General features: G+C 39.8%; 3 protein-coding genes across 3 annotated transcripts in view; 2 read left to right on the top strand and 1 right to left on the bottom strand.

The window, feature by feature from the left end:
- The window catches only part of LOC145457428 (uncharacterized), a 502,676-nt gene that overhangs the window by 321,936 nt on the left and 166,861 nt on the right, over positions 1-13,879 (top strand). The gene's annotated exons all lie outside the window — the stretch shown is intronic.
- The window catches only part of LOC145457410 (cilia- and flagella-associated protein 144-like), a 203,074-nt gene continuing 199,725 nt past the window's right edge, over positions 10,531-13,879 (bottom strand). The window contains exons 3-5 of the mRNA XM_080335632.1: positions 12,433-12,492; positions 11,526-11,629; positions 10,531-11,029 (exon numbers count right to left, since the gene is read on the bottom strand). Of these exons, the coding sequence (XP_080191758.1) occupies positions 10,916-11,029; positions 11,526-11,629; positions 12,433-12,492 (278 nt within the window). The 3' untranslated portion in view covers positions 10,531-10,915. The remainder of the gene's footprint in view (positions 11,030-11,525; positions 11,630-12,432; positions 12,493-13,879) is intronic.
- The window catches only part of LOC145457166 (fizzy-related protein homolog), a 29,597-nt gene continuing 27,860 nt past the window's right edge, over positions 12,143-13,879 (top strand). The window contains exon 1 of the mRNA XM_080335338.1: positions 12,143-12,249. The gene's annotated coding sequence lies outside the window, so the exon portion shown is untranslated. The remainder of the gene's footprint in view (positions 12,250-13,879) is intronic.

Here is a 13,879-nt window from a genome sequence, read left to right as displayed (position 1 = left end):
TTCATCATTTGAAAACATCGCAAGACTGCGACACAATGAAAAGATAGGAAGGTGTCGAAACAACTTGGAGTAGCCTTTAAGATCAGACACCCACCTTAGCCTAGGCGAAGTAAAGAAGGGGCATGCACACTGAATGAAAAGTAATGCAGAGAATATAAGACGCAAGCGACAAAATGAGGTGGCATGCGGCGGAGGGCGAGGTCGATGTTAGGTCGTGGCCCGGTAATCCTGGAGGCTGGTTAGTATTGATATAGAAGAAATTGTTTGTATTTCGACTTGAATGCGGACATGCTCGACGACTGTCGGATAGCCGGCGAGATGCTGTTCCACAATTGGGGTCCGGCATACTTGATAGAGCAATGCGTTTTCTTGTATTCCGTCCTGATCATAAGGTAGTTCATGTTCTTCGTTGACGCGTGTGTGCTGTATTTGTGCACTTTTGACTGCGAGGTGAAGTATTCGTTGAAATTTGAGGGACATTGCCCGCAATGGAACTGATACATAAACTTGGCAATTTTTAGCTTCCTGATATCTTCTATGTTTAGAACACCAAATCTTTTGAGAAGCGATTTGTCAGTTGCACATCCAGGCCCCCGTGGGGTTTTGGCAATGATACGGATTCCGATGTTGAAGTTTTTGCAGTGGGTCAATCGCATTCTTGCAGGCAGCACCCCAACAAAGAATTCCGCATTGTAACTTTGATAGGAATAGAGTGTTGAAGAGCATCAACAGCACACTGACTGGCAGAGTGTAGCTAAGGCGAAACAGATCACATACCTTCGATAGTTGTGGTTTGAGTGATTGTATATGTGACTCTTCCAGGTCATGTCCGAACCCCGACACCAAGGTATTTGTCATTTTTAGTGTTGGAAATTGGTTGGCCAGCGATGTCAACGGTTAGGTTGTCGCAGGAGTTCACGACCAATAATTGGGATTTCGCAGCGTTAACCCGAAGGCTATGGGACGTCGAGTCATGCACTTTGGGCATTTGATCACGGGTGACGGCATTCAAGCTTGCGATAGTAGGGGCGTGAGAGAGGAGGTGACTGTCGTTAGCGAACAGTGTGGTATTCAATGATGAGGTTTCAAAGATATCATTGACATATAAAGTAAAAATGACCGGTCCAAGAACAGAGCCTTGCGGAACACCACAGGTAACAAGGTGGGGAGAGGACAAAGTGTCGGATATCGGAACCATTTTATATCTCCCAGTCAGGTAGCTTTTCAAGAGCTCTAGTTGTGGACCCCGGAACCAGTAGCGCGCCAATTTCGAGAGAAGAATACTGTGATCGACGCAGTCAAACGCTTTTTTTGGATCAAGAAAAATGCTACACCCCACACTTCGTTTCTCCAAGATGTCATAGTACTGTTCAGCCACTGTTTGATGCTTTTTGCGGAAGCCGAATTGTTGTGGAGAAATGATAGACATCTTGGAGAGGAACGAAAATAGGCGGGAGAGGAGCAATTTTTCGAACACAATTCCAATACACGGTAGGACAGATATAGGTCGGTAGTTGGTGACATTAGTTCTATCCCCGGCTTTGTAAACCGGGATAATTTGGGTATAGACACCATTTTTATCATGAAATTGAAAATTTGGGCATTGAGATGGCCGATGTGTAGGCTAATCAGTTTTAAAAACCAGGCTGGAATTATATTATATCCAACTGCCTTGTTAGATTTAAGCTCATATGAATGGCAAGGCTCGAGCATGATGGATTGGGATACTGATTTAACCTCAGGCCTGGCCGACGCATTTAGGTGGTTTCTAAATAGATGAGGCGATATTAGGCCCTACATTGCAAAAATAGTCATTGAAGTAATTTGAGATGACCGCAGGATCTGTCAGATTGTCCCCGGTATAGTCGAGTTCGTGATTTGCGAGACAGACCTGGGGGGTTTTTTGTGGTGCAAGGGCAATTTAATTCTTGACCAGGTTTTATGAGTGTCCTTCTTATGTTTGTTGAAGAATTTCACGTTAGCTTTCGCTTTTGCCTTGGAGATATGATGGACGATGAGATTTCTGAAGCGTCGAAATCTTTCTCGTTCGTCTTGTGAGGTGTTCTTGGTACCGTATCGAGTCTGTCATGCCACCGGTTCAATACGCCACAAAAATCATATCACATCATCATGCTAGTTTTATTGGATGCAAATTTCACTGCCAACTTGCCTATATACTACATTGAGCTTCATTAAGCCGTTTTTTTTTTTAAATATACCATGTGAACAGGGTTGTAATGACTTGAGTCATGACTCGACTCGAGTCACGATTTTCTAGTGACTCGTCTTGACTCGAGTCTTTTTCTCAAAATACGGAAATTACTTTACTCGACTTGGACTCGGGTCATTGCGCATGACTCGAACCAAGTCATATGACTCGAGACTCAGACGGCCAAGACTGACATTTCATTGTAATTTCGAAGACTAGTGAAGTAACCACACTATTGGGAGCTCGTCTATTGGTAATGGTACTTGAAAATGCGACCAGAAACTGCTAACAGTGAGACAAATTAGTATATTTTGAATGCGAACTATTCGATATCACCAAACATAGTTATAAAAAGTAGGTTTAACAAGACTTTCACTGGAAACTGAGAAATCAACACAATGACTTAATTGTACTCGAACTCGAGTCATAATACCATGACTCGGACTCGACCCTCTGCTCGCTGACTTGGACTCGGACTTGACTCGGTGGGGAAATGACTATGACTCGACTCGACTTGACTCGAGTCAAAACTATAAAAGTGAGAATGACTTGTGACTCGGAGCCTTGTGACTTGGTTACAACCCTGCCATGAAACTTGTATTTTTAGATAAGGGCTATTCGTCCTGCACAGCACGTTCAAGAGAGACTGTGTTCGAAATTGGTAGCGGCTTGAGGATCAGGGGTGGCCTATACCCGTAGTAACCGACGGGCCAAATGTGGCCCGTCAGGAGGTTTTGCGTAACCCGCGAGGTAATTCTCGAAATTAGTTCAATTTATCAAACAAATTAATTACACAGGTAATTTATTGTGAACTTGCAAGGCCAACCAAAAAGTGTGATAGCTTGACCGCGAAATTTAGGATGTCGATGACTAAAATGTCAGTGCCGACGCATTGGCGTACCCAGGGGCCAGCCACATTTTTCGTAGATCTTCGTATATGACAACGTAGAATATTTCGGGGCAGATTTATTTGACTTGATATTTTTCTTAGCACCTCACGCGATTTATTGTAACTCGATTTCTTGCTTTTAGTATTGGTGACCAGACGTGGGGTAATCGTGATTCGTAGGGCGATTTTTTAGACATGTCAAGATAGGTCAAAATTTTGTCAAAATATGGCGTTGGGTCAAAATATTAATAAAATTGTTTACAAAGTCAAAAATATTTTGCAGCCTGCATTTCGTTTTTATCGTAGATGTTTGCACCATCGGTTATCTTATCATTTGAAATGTTAGATCTTGTAGACTACTTTAGCCTATGCCCTATAGGGTTGTAGACGGCCGATTGTCCGCTCATTGTGAATCATAAACAATCAAATGAAATAAATGGGTTTTAAACAAGCTATTTGGGGTACAGATGCCTTCCGAATAACGCGAAGCAATATTGTCTGAATGGAGCAACACACGGTGTGTTCCCAGCAGTGTACGCGCAACTTCAGTGTTGCCAGCCAGACGTTTTTTCTCCATTCTTGACAAGCTACTCAAGATAAGGACAGACCCGAGAATGTACGAAAGTATCTTTCGTTGTGTCCTACTACGACAAATTTTAATTATTTCTGCCAAAATGCGCGATATAACTAGGCCTACTGGCATTCTTCAAAGGTCCAGATTTCGTTAGAATAAAGTTTTTGGTGTAAAAATTTTGTCAGTTTTCAAGTCAAAAAAGTTTTTTCAGGCCAGATTACTTCATATGGACAGACAGTTCCAACCAGAAATGAAGATAAGTACTACAATTGTAACATATGTCGTGAAAACACCTAATTTGCATAAATGAGGTAAAAATTGGTCAACGTTAAGTTTTTTAAGGTCACAAAATGTCAAAATATTGATTTTTAGGTCAAAATCTTCCGTTTTTTAGGTCATAAAAAATCGCCATAATGATGAGATTATATACTCACTAGATCCACAATCAGTGCCAGAACAAAACGAAAAGGAATTTGAGATTGCTTGCTGTAGCCAATACTGACTAACTGAGACTAAGAAGGCTCAATGACACAACATCAAGAACGATATACACTACATATGGCTGTGGGAATGATGCTTATCCAAGCAATCAGTGAAATTGATATAACGAATATATCGTTGTCTAATGTAAAAAATCTAGCAGGCGTGTACGGGATCCATTTTGATTTCATAGGCTTATTGTAACATAGAAAACAAATCCGTGCGATTGGGGTGTTGGCTAGTGTATAACTTGGTTATGGGGTATAATATCGGTTGCAAGTATAAAAACCCGTTTTACACTCTGCTCAATATCAATGAAGAAATAGTCAGACGCCGAATACAGTATCCGGTCTACCGGTCTAGCCTAAACCGTTGAGGCGTAAGCTTATATTCCCTTGCAAGTCCTCGTCGAAACTGTTGGCAACGCGACGGAAGTTAGCCTATTGATTTTATTATAGCATTTGATTGCTCCAGTTGATACATTTGGTGACTTTTAAAACGCCAGCAGGTACTTAATAGCATTCTGGCTTATGTGGCCTGAGTCGTCACTATCTATCGTGTACCTTAATATATCTAAGGTTGCATTTAAAACAAACGGTGTTTTAAATCACTTTGTTTAAAACATGTTTTAAACAGTGTTTTGAACAAAGGCCTTTTAAAAGTAATGTGTTTTTTTCAGTTGTAATATTATGCCAACTCAAAATAGTCAGTTCAACAGCTTTAGTACAGATATTTCGTCAAACGAGCTATTTTTATCCTCTATTTGCAATGGTCAATGTCATTCCATTATTACATCACAATTGAATATTCATGACGTCATGGCTTAAAAAACATGTTTTAAATTAGGAACTTGTCACGTGACGTCATAAGGTTCACGTTCGCGTTCACACAGAACTTTTCAAAAAGGTTCGCGCTCACACGAACCTGAACCTTTTAGGGCAGTGGTTCTCAAACTTTCTTTGACTTCATGATAGTGAAAAATTTGGCGCGCCCCTTATCGTCATTTCACAAAATGCAATCAGAATGCTAGTAATCCCAACGGATGGTTTGATGGCATGGACGGTAATGAATGTGGATGAGAGAATTCTCAAATATGAAATTCGGACTATACACAGAGCAATAAATATGAATTGGGGATAAATCGCGCAAAGCGCGAACTTTTTTTTCAGTTGAACCCCCCAGTTTGAGAACCACTGTTTTAGGGGTTTGCACCATTCCTAGTATTTTCCATCTATATGTGATCGCTACTTACATAGCCTGTGTCGTTGTTTGTGGCCTTTATGGTGTTTTCGACTGCAATAGTCCTTTACGCTAGGTCGATATTCTATGTTTGATTCCATATCTGCCAACTATGGTAGCACGGCTCTGTGTAAATACTTTTGAAAAACATGTAATATGAGCCTACGGACGATTTGCATCCAATATATAGTCGACGTATACTATATAGAGTGGCTGGAACTCTTGGAATCGTGGTCGTTTCGACAGTCATAGCAAGTAGATATAGACCAGGGGTCACCAACACGCGGCCCGCGGGCCGCATGCGGCCCGCGAGGTCATATTTTGCGGCCCGCGGCGTGATTTGAGATTTCGGAAGAAAGCTAAGAAAACATTTTGAAATGCTGAAATTTACGCGTAATGGCTCAAACACTGCCAAGACCGAGACGCTTAGAAAACGGCTTAGGGAAGTGGTTCAGAAACTGGGGTGCGCTCCCCCATTGTGGGGGCGTAAAAGCATCTGAAAAACGCGGAGCTGTGGCCAACTGAAAATTTTTTCGCGCTCCGCGCGATTTACATCGAATTCAAGTTATAGATGTTGCTCTGTGTATAATCAGGAATTTATAGAGAATTCTCTCATCAACATTCATAACCTTTCATGCCATCAAACCATCCGTTGGGATTGTTAGCATCACGGATGCATTTTGTGATATGACGATAAGGGGGAGGGGATTGTTCAGTATCATAAAGGGGGCATGTCTAAAAAGGTTTGAAAACACTAGCTTAGGGCTGCACCACAAGATCAAGCTTTAAGTGGAGATGGTCTTACTGCTAGTACCGTATCTCGCTACCCCCAAAAAGCGTTTCCAGGTATCGTGCACAGCACAGAGCTCAAAATAACATGAAATTGGTGACAGTGATCCTTTGTTGCATTTGTATTCCTTTAATAATAAAATATTACTTCTTCTGTGGTCACTATACCACACCCATCGCCTATGTTAGGTAGCACAGCGTTGTACTGACGAAGAGTTTTAAAATGTGGTTGCCTACTTTATATCGATTTTGAAATCCTGCGGCCCGCGGCCGATACGAAATTTGAAAAATGGCCCGCGACCCGTTTTGAGTTGGCGACCTCCGATATAGACCATTGGTACGGAATGGGTGTTCTGATGATGATGACAGCCGACCGCAAAAATGCTACATAACGATGTAGTCCTGGTTAAAGATATTTTTGGTCTGTTTATGGCAGTGTTCGGAAGCCCTTTTCGTCGAAAAAGCCATATTTACCCTATAGTTGCAATTGTCAATGTCAATCCACTGTGACGTCACAGTTGAGGATTCGTGACGTCATGGCTAAAAAAAAAACAATAAAAAACATGTATTAAACAAGGGCCATGTTTTAAACATGTTTGTTTTATCATGATGTTTGTTTTAAATGCAAACCTAGTCACTATAATAAGTAGGGCAATTTTTTTCTTGCACTAAAATCACGAGAAAGTTGCACTATACTTTGACAAAAGTTGCAGTAAAAAGTTGCATTTATAGGTTTTGGTAAATTAGTCTGGTATGAGATAATCGAAAGGTTCCGTTGTATAACGTAGTTCCTGCAGAGTGGTCAAATTTGTTATTTTGCCATTTCATGGACATTCTGGCGAGAATACCAAAAATTACATTTTTGCAAAAAAATTAGTTAATGCGGGAATAATTAGTTAATGCGAGAATAATTTCCCCACCTCCCCCTAAAACAAGTCAAATAATAAACCCCAAACCCGCTAGATATGCATACACTGTAAATTTTGAAGTGTTGCTCAACCCGGAAAATTGAACACAAAACGTGATCCAAAAATTGAACGCCTAGAAGTGTTGCGAAGTGTTTAAATTAAAAGTGTTTACCTAAAAAGTGTTCAGCCTCAAAGTGGCTGGTTGACTAGTCACCGGAACGCAGGGCTCAAAATAAAATCAGATTTTATTGATTCATGAATAGATGACGCTTATAATACCCAACCTGGGTGATTAAATACGTGCAAACATTGAAATTTCCAATAGCTGCTGTGACAGGGTTTCATAAATTCAGATCAGCAGTTGAAACCGTTTCCGGAATAGTCCATGAAATCACGAACATCACAAATGATCAAGAGCAAACTCACTACAAATATCATGCAACTCGTTCAATCATGAAAATGAATGCATAGGGAATTAGGGATAGTGATAACAAAATATCATTTAGTATCTTTAACTTTCGTGACAATGGCATGGAATCAAATTCATTGGTTACGTCCGTTAACGGAAAACATGATCAACACAAATCATTAAAACTTATTTAAAATTGATCAAATTATGGCTTGTAAATTTCTAATTTTATTGTAAATAAACAAATAATGAATGTATCAGTTTCACTACCACTACCACGATAAACAAGTAACAAAGTATTTTTTTACTCTTAATGAAATTGGGCCTGCTAACCAGGCATCAAAAATATTCTTGGGCTTGCATTACAAGTATTTATATCAGGTTAATGCCAATCACTTTTGTTTAAATAACAAAGAAATCGTTTCTTTGAGTCAATACAAATTTTGCAGATTTACATAAAAGATTTTGTTATTTACCAGTCTGCTGCAAAATATGAAATCTGGAAGTCATTGGGGCACTGGTTCTTAAAAATTTTTGGACACGCCATGATAGCAAAAAAATTTCACACATCCCTTATCGTCGTATCATGAAATTAAAAAAAGCAACCAGAACGTTAGAAATCCCAACTGATAGTTGGATGGCAGTGACGGTAATAGTTGTTGATAAGAGAATATTCAAATATTGAATTCTGACCATACACAGAGAAATAAGTAGAAGCTGCCATGTGCGAAAAAGATTTTAGTTGACAGCGGCTTGACCCAAGACGTTGTAGAAAAACTCACTCTTGGCGACTTTAACAAAATCAATAGCCTGAAAAAGGTACCGAGTGAAAATGTAATTGTCGTCGTTCTCGCCTGCGCGTTGGTGAAATGAGAAACTATCTCAAATTCAAATGACAGAATTAATAAAGTAATCTATTTACATATTGTTTGGGCAGGTTCGTGCTTGACAGGGGTGATTGAACGTTTTGCTTGCAAGCCATTGCGTCATAGATAACAGGGATATGCATGTAACCCATCATATAGCTCTTAGTTATGCAAATCAAAGAAAATAGAACCATTCTGTCCTGGAAAAATGACGTCAAATGAACTTTACGCTCTCTTTCGCTAAAGGGTAAACAATCGTCATGCTTTCGTAATAACTGTTCGATTAGCGCGATGCATGATTATCGTAGTTTATACCATCACGACAGACTCACATTTGCATGTTATACTGTAACGCAAATTTCTACCCCTTCAAGGGTTATCAAAGTATGGACCGCAAGAGGTGTAATTTTGGGTCGACACGGTGCTAGAACTATCTGTCAATATGTATGTAATATTTGCTGATTTATTGCGAAAAATCCTGCGATAGTTTTTACATATCCAAGGTCACCGTGTAGGGTACTGTAGCCAATACGCGATACACCCAGAAAATATAGCTTTATCATGAGAATTCATGACAAGATTTGTCAGACTGATTTTTCTGGAAAACATGGTCGAAGACCGTAGGGATGTGCAACGAGCTAGTTCAAGTCTATGAGACTCATTCATTTCGACGTCAACCCCTTCTGCGTCGGGGCACATGAAGACGTAAAGTTTTGGCCAACAAACCACTGATAAAATGCGGTGCCAAAACACAGGCAGCGACAAAACCTTGGCCAAAAAATGACCGATGCTGGATGGCCAAACCTTTCGATATGGATATGGTCGGTTGTCGGCACGGAATAGTCCCGTTCTTGCAATCTGAGTAGACAGTATGGTACAACTGTGACAAGCAGAGGAATTTAATTCACCCCAGTTTGAAATCGCGTGCATCAGACATTTGTGGAGCTGTGTTGGGTAGAATGGTGGTGTGCGCGTTCTGTAAGACAATACATGTACATAAAATCGTAGCTGTAATATAAAAAAGGAATTCCTTTCCATGTGTGAGGCTCGGGTCGCGAGATGCCACAAAAACTCAGATCTTGGTGGTAATATAAAAAGCTGCTTTAACGTTATTAAACTGTTATGAATTCTCAAGTTAGATTGAGCTAAAGAGCTGAACACACAGTATCGTGAGTTAATTTGCTTGCGAGACAGAAAATGGGGAATCGAAAAAAAAAACGATTTCTGCCAGCAAGCACTTTTCACTCGCGAAAAATACGATGTATTTTGGATAGGAGTGCAGAAAATATGTTTAGACCTGGCCATCCAAGCACTAGTAGACGTTCTTGTACAAAAGCCAACAACTTGTTTGGCCGACAAGGGCTTTAGTGAAGTAGTTCAAATCAAAAAGAGCAAAAAAGTTGCCTTTTTAATGAGACACTCGACAGCTTAAGCTACATAGTAGCCATTTGTTGCACATCTGATGAGAATGTTGTTAAGTATCTTCATTTTTTTTTTGTATAACAATTTTCGGTTGGTTTGTGCGAATGGAATTTATTTCACAAAAATAGTGCGAATAGAGCTCAAAAAGGTTGAAAAGCACTGATTTATAGCATGTTTTTAAGTAACCACTTTACATTTTTACGCAATATTTGATAAAAGTTGCAGTAAAAATTGGTATGAAAAATAGAGAAAAGTTGCAAAAAGTTGCGCTATAAAATCCCTCCGAACGGCATAAAACATCATAGTACATAGTTTCTGAGTATCTAGGAACCTGTCGGAAGCTGTAAAAAAAGTTGCAAAAGCTTGCCCTGATAATAAGTCTAAACAGGCTACTTATAAGAGACTTGAAGTACTTTTGAAATGATATAAAATCTCTTCTTCTATACTTGTGGTTGCGTTGGAATTTACGACATCGTTTTCTATTGGAGTACCAACGCTGACTATACTCTCACCACCTCTGAGCAGAACACCGTTAACCGTATAAAGACATAATCGATCCTCCAAAGCTGCTTTATTTCAGTTCTGCCGAAGAGCAGAAGTAACTTATTGTTCAGTTACTGGTCACATGTTGTAAATCATGCCAATATATAACAATATTACAACTTGTGGATATTCCAGCATTACCTCATCATCAATCCCCGCAGTGTATAAACACTTAGTAATATCGTATGTATCACCAACGGAACGCTTTGCTCAATTTATTAAATGATTGAAGCTACACGAGTAAATAAGTGCGATAGAATACAACCCATCGGAGCACTCCAAATGAGTGCACAAGCAGTCCAGAAATCAATCGCGTGCTCGAACCGCAAGTATAGACCAACCACGGCACTAAAAACGCAACATGAGAAGGAGAGGGGGGAGTCTAATCAACTTCTAATTAACGGCCGGGAATGGAATTTCCCTACGTAGTCGACGGACAAAGACGCTTCTCGAGTGGGTCATGGCTTCTTTGTGTGGGGAACGAGACGTAAAAAATGTGAGATAAACAACGGACGCCCTTTTATTAGCTTCTGCGTGCCGGAAACGGGGTAGTGTGAAAAATATTGTCTATAATTTCGTGAGGTGTATCATTGCATATTTTCGGTTTGCTCTTTCAGCCGCCAGGCGGCGTCCATGTATTTCGTGATTTCGGAATTTTGTCGCGGGAAATGAAGTCTTCTGTCGCCTCGGTTTTGCTTTACCTGTCGAACAGAAGGGATAACTCGGTGGTAAACTAGTCAACGAGATGAGGATAGACATGCCCTGGATTCGATCATGCTCGCGAATATAAAACTGATCTCCAGGATACAGGATTAGGATTCCAAGATGGAACAAAGGGAATCAAGGATTTAGTTCGATTTCATTTCACAAATTTCATCATCACATTCAAATCCAAAACCAGTTTACATAAGAAATTAGAATTCGATCCAAATCCATTTCTTTAAATTCCTATCAGAATCGTTTCATGACACTGTATCATGTACCATTCATGTTCAATATTATTTTTCACAAATTCAAATCGAAATTTTAACTTAATTTGTTTATGTCCAAATCCTAGTATGAATCTAGAAATGACTAATATGCAGCTAAATGAGCAAATTTACTCATCTCAAATTAGAATCTTGTTCCGAAGTTAGGATCCTACTGACTATGACAGCATGTGACATTGTCGGCAATTGCATTTTCATAATATATTACCAGCGGTTTATGAATCCATCCATATTCCTGAGCTTCTGTTTGTGGGTGGAGGTATTTCTTTACTGGTTCTTCCGACGCTCGGTGAATGATCCGTAAAAATGTCTCTGAGAAAAATGATTAGCTATTTCCATGAATCTAAATTTCAAACAATACAAGTCATCGATTTCAGACAAAAGATCACGAACCCTACTCAGATATCCCGCGGTCCACATTTCTACAAACGCGCAACGACTAATCGTAACTATACGGCATAAAATCACTATGCAGATTTGCTGTTAAATGCAAAATATGACTATGTAGTACAAATAGGGCCTACGTTAAAAGTTTTACTCTACAGAAGCGCTGTATCGTTGTATTGTGTATATTTTATGTGAAATTCTGAATGCTCCACTTTTAAATTTATATACCTTCAACTACATATGAACTTTGATGGCATTTTGTTACATCAGGTTACCTTACCATTTATGCAATTACATCGAATCAAGCTACTTAGTTTTTCGTGTTTTGATGATGGCAAATATATTTCAAACACGCACTGGAAATGAGCCCATCCTCCGCGTGGAAGCTGCATCAAATTTCGAATATGACGTCATAATGTGGACAATATCAACAACATCCCAATATTAAATGAAAAATTGAAGATCCATTGATACGTACGACTGGATAGGTTAGCAAGAAAATCGCTGTATCGGATCTAGAACGGTATAAGTCGTGTGACTAACCGGTGAGTGATTTCAATTCCTGTGGGTGTCCAGTATATTGATAAATAACGGGACATGATATGATGTTATTAAGTGCCCGAAAGACGAAAAATAACAATTGTAGAAGTTATAGTAGTAATCGCAGGCCTACTACTTCAACACATCGCGCCGCGCCACTATAGAGGTTAAGAAAGTTATAAACTCACCGTCTTCTTCGCCGTCAGCCGAGTCGTGATAAGAATTTGGCTTCCCCGCTAACGTATACACTGTGGATAGAAAGTTATTCGTTCATTTCTTCTAAATTCAACGGTGCGAAAGGACAGAATTGTGGTCGCAACTCGCGCCGACTTTAGGATGTATGTTTTTATTAAACAACAACTTCGACTTGCGATATAATACGTTAAACTCCAGTTCTAAACGAGGTAGCCTAATGTCCATCGCATACGTATAATTAACCATAAAACGCTATAAAAATGGCAAAGCGAAAGTTTCGTAGTTAGTGGTGGTGGTATGATGGCTCAGTACGAATTGTCGTAGCCTAATGCAAAATAAACACCAGTCTGATTTATTTGAAGAGCTTCTTGGAGGTACTGAACTTTAATATACTGATAGCCTAAATATAGTCTGGTTTATGTTTTCTCTTTTAGATTTCTCTCAGTCTCCGCCGCTAGAAAAAGTCTGCTTTGGGAATGTATTATTTCAGAAACTTTGACCCACGTCCAATTTTACCAACACTGACGCTACCGATCAATACCCCCCTAACTCCACTCTTAATTGAGGCGCAGAAAAAAATATGATACCTTACACGTATAGCAGCGGGCAGAACCAGGGCCTGGGCAACTGCATTACGTATGTCGTATAGTATATATATCCGCGATGCATAATACTCGATTCACAAAGCGGAGAACATAGAATACTTCGGCAGGCATTTGCGACATACGCTTGTTAGAACAGCCGACTTCTACCTCTTGCCTTGAGCAAGGCGCTGTCTATTCGCAGCGTGGACGACCATGACGAGGAGTCTGGATCAGGGGTGTCAAACATACGACCCGTCAGACCTAAAATTAGTAACGGACCAAAAAGTAGTTATTTACAGAAGTGAAACCGCCATAGTGAGAATCCGGTATTTGCAGGTTACATGGAGAATATTATTGTTACACAAAAATATATTCAAATATCTGTGGACGCACTCCCGATTTCGCTCATGACTTAACTAACAGAACCTCTGCATAAGGAGAAACCCGAATCGCGATATAACAGTAATGTACCAGCTTCAATATCTCTCTCTCGTATTCCTCATGCCGCATACACATGAATTATACCTTATTATATCTTCTCTTATCGCAGTTTATATTACCGTATTCTCAATTTTGCTAATTCCATTCTTCGATAATAAAGGTGTTGCTAGAGTAGAACACTATGATCCGTTATAATGTAATATATTATTGTGTAAGCTTAATAATCGAGTATTCAAGCAAAAACAAAGGGTATGGAATTTCAATAATTTGAATGATCGGGCCCGCGAGCGATCAGATGGTTTGAATCCGACCCGCGACGCAATTTGAGTTTGACACCCCTGATCTAGATAAACCTTCAACACCTTTCGGTGTCAGGTATTCCGAAGTCGTAAGTCCGGTACTACCGATAATGCAG

Source organism: Botryllus schlosseri, chromosome 2 (genome assembly GCF_051294905.1).
Source record: "Botryllus schlosseri isolate E-star chromosome 2, Bs_hap1, whole genome shotgun sequence".
Taxonomy (NCBI): domain Eukaryota; kingdom Metazoa; phylum Chordata; class Ascidiacea; order Stolidobranchia; family Styelidae; genus Botryllus; species Botryllus schlosseri.
Note: the sequence above shows the minus strand (reverse complement) of the source record. Positions and strands in the feature narration are given on the sequence as shown.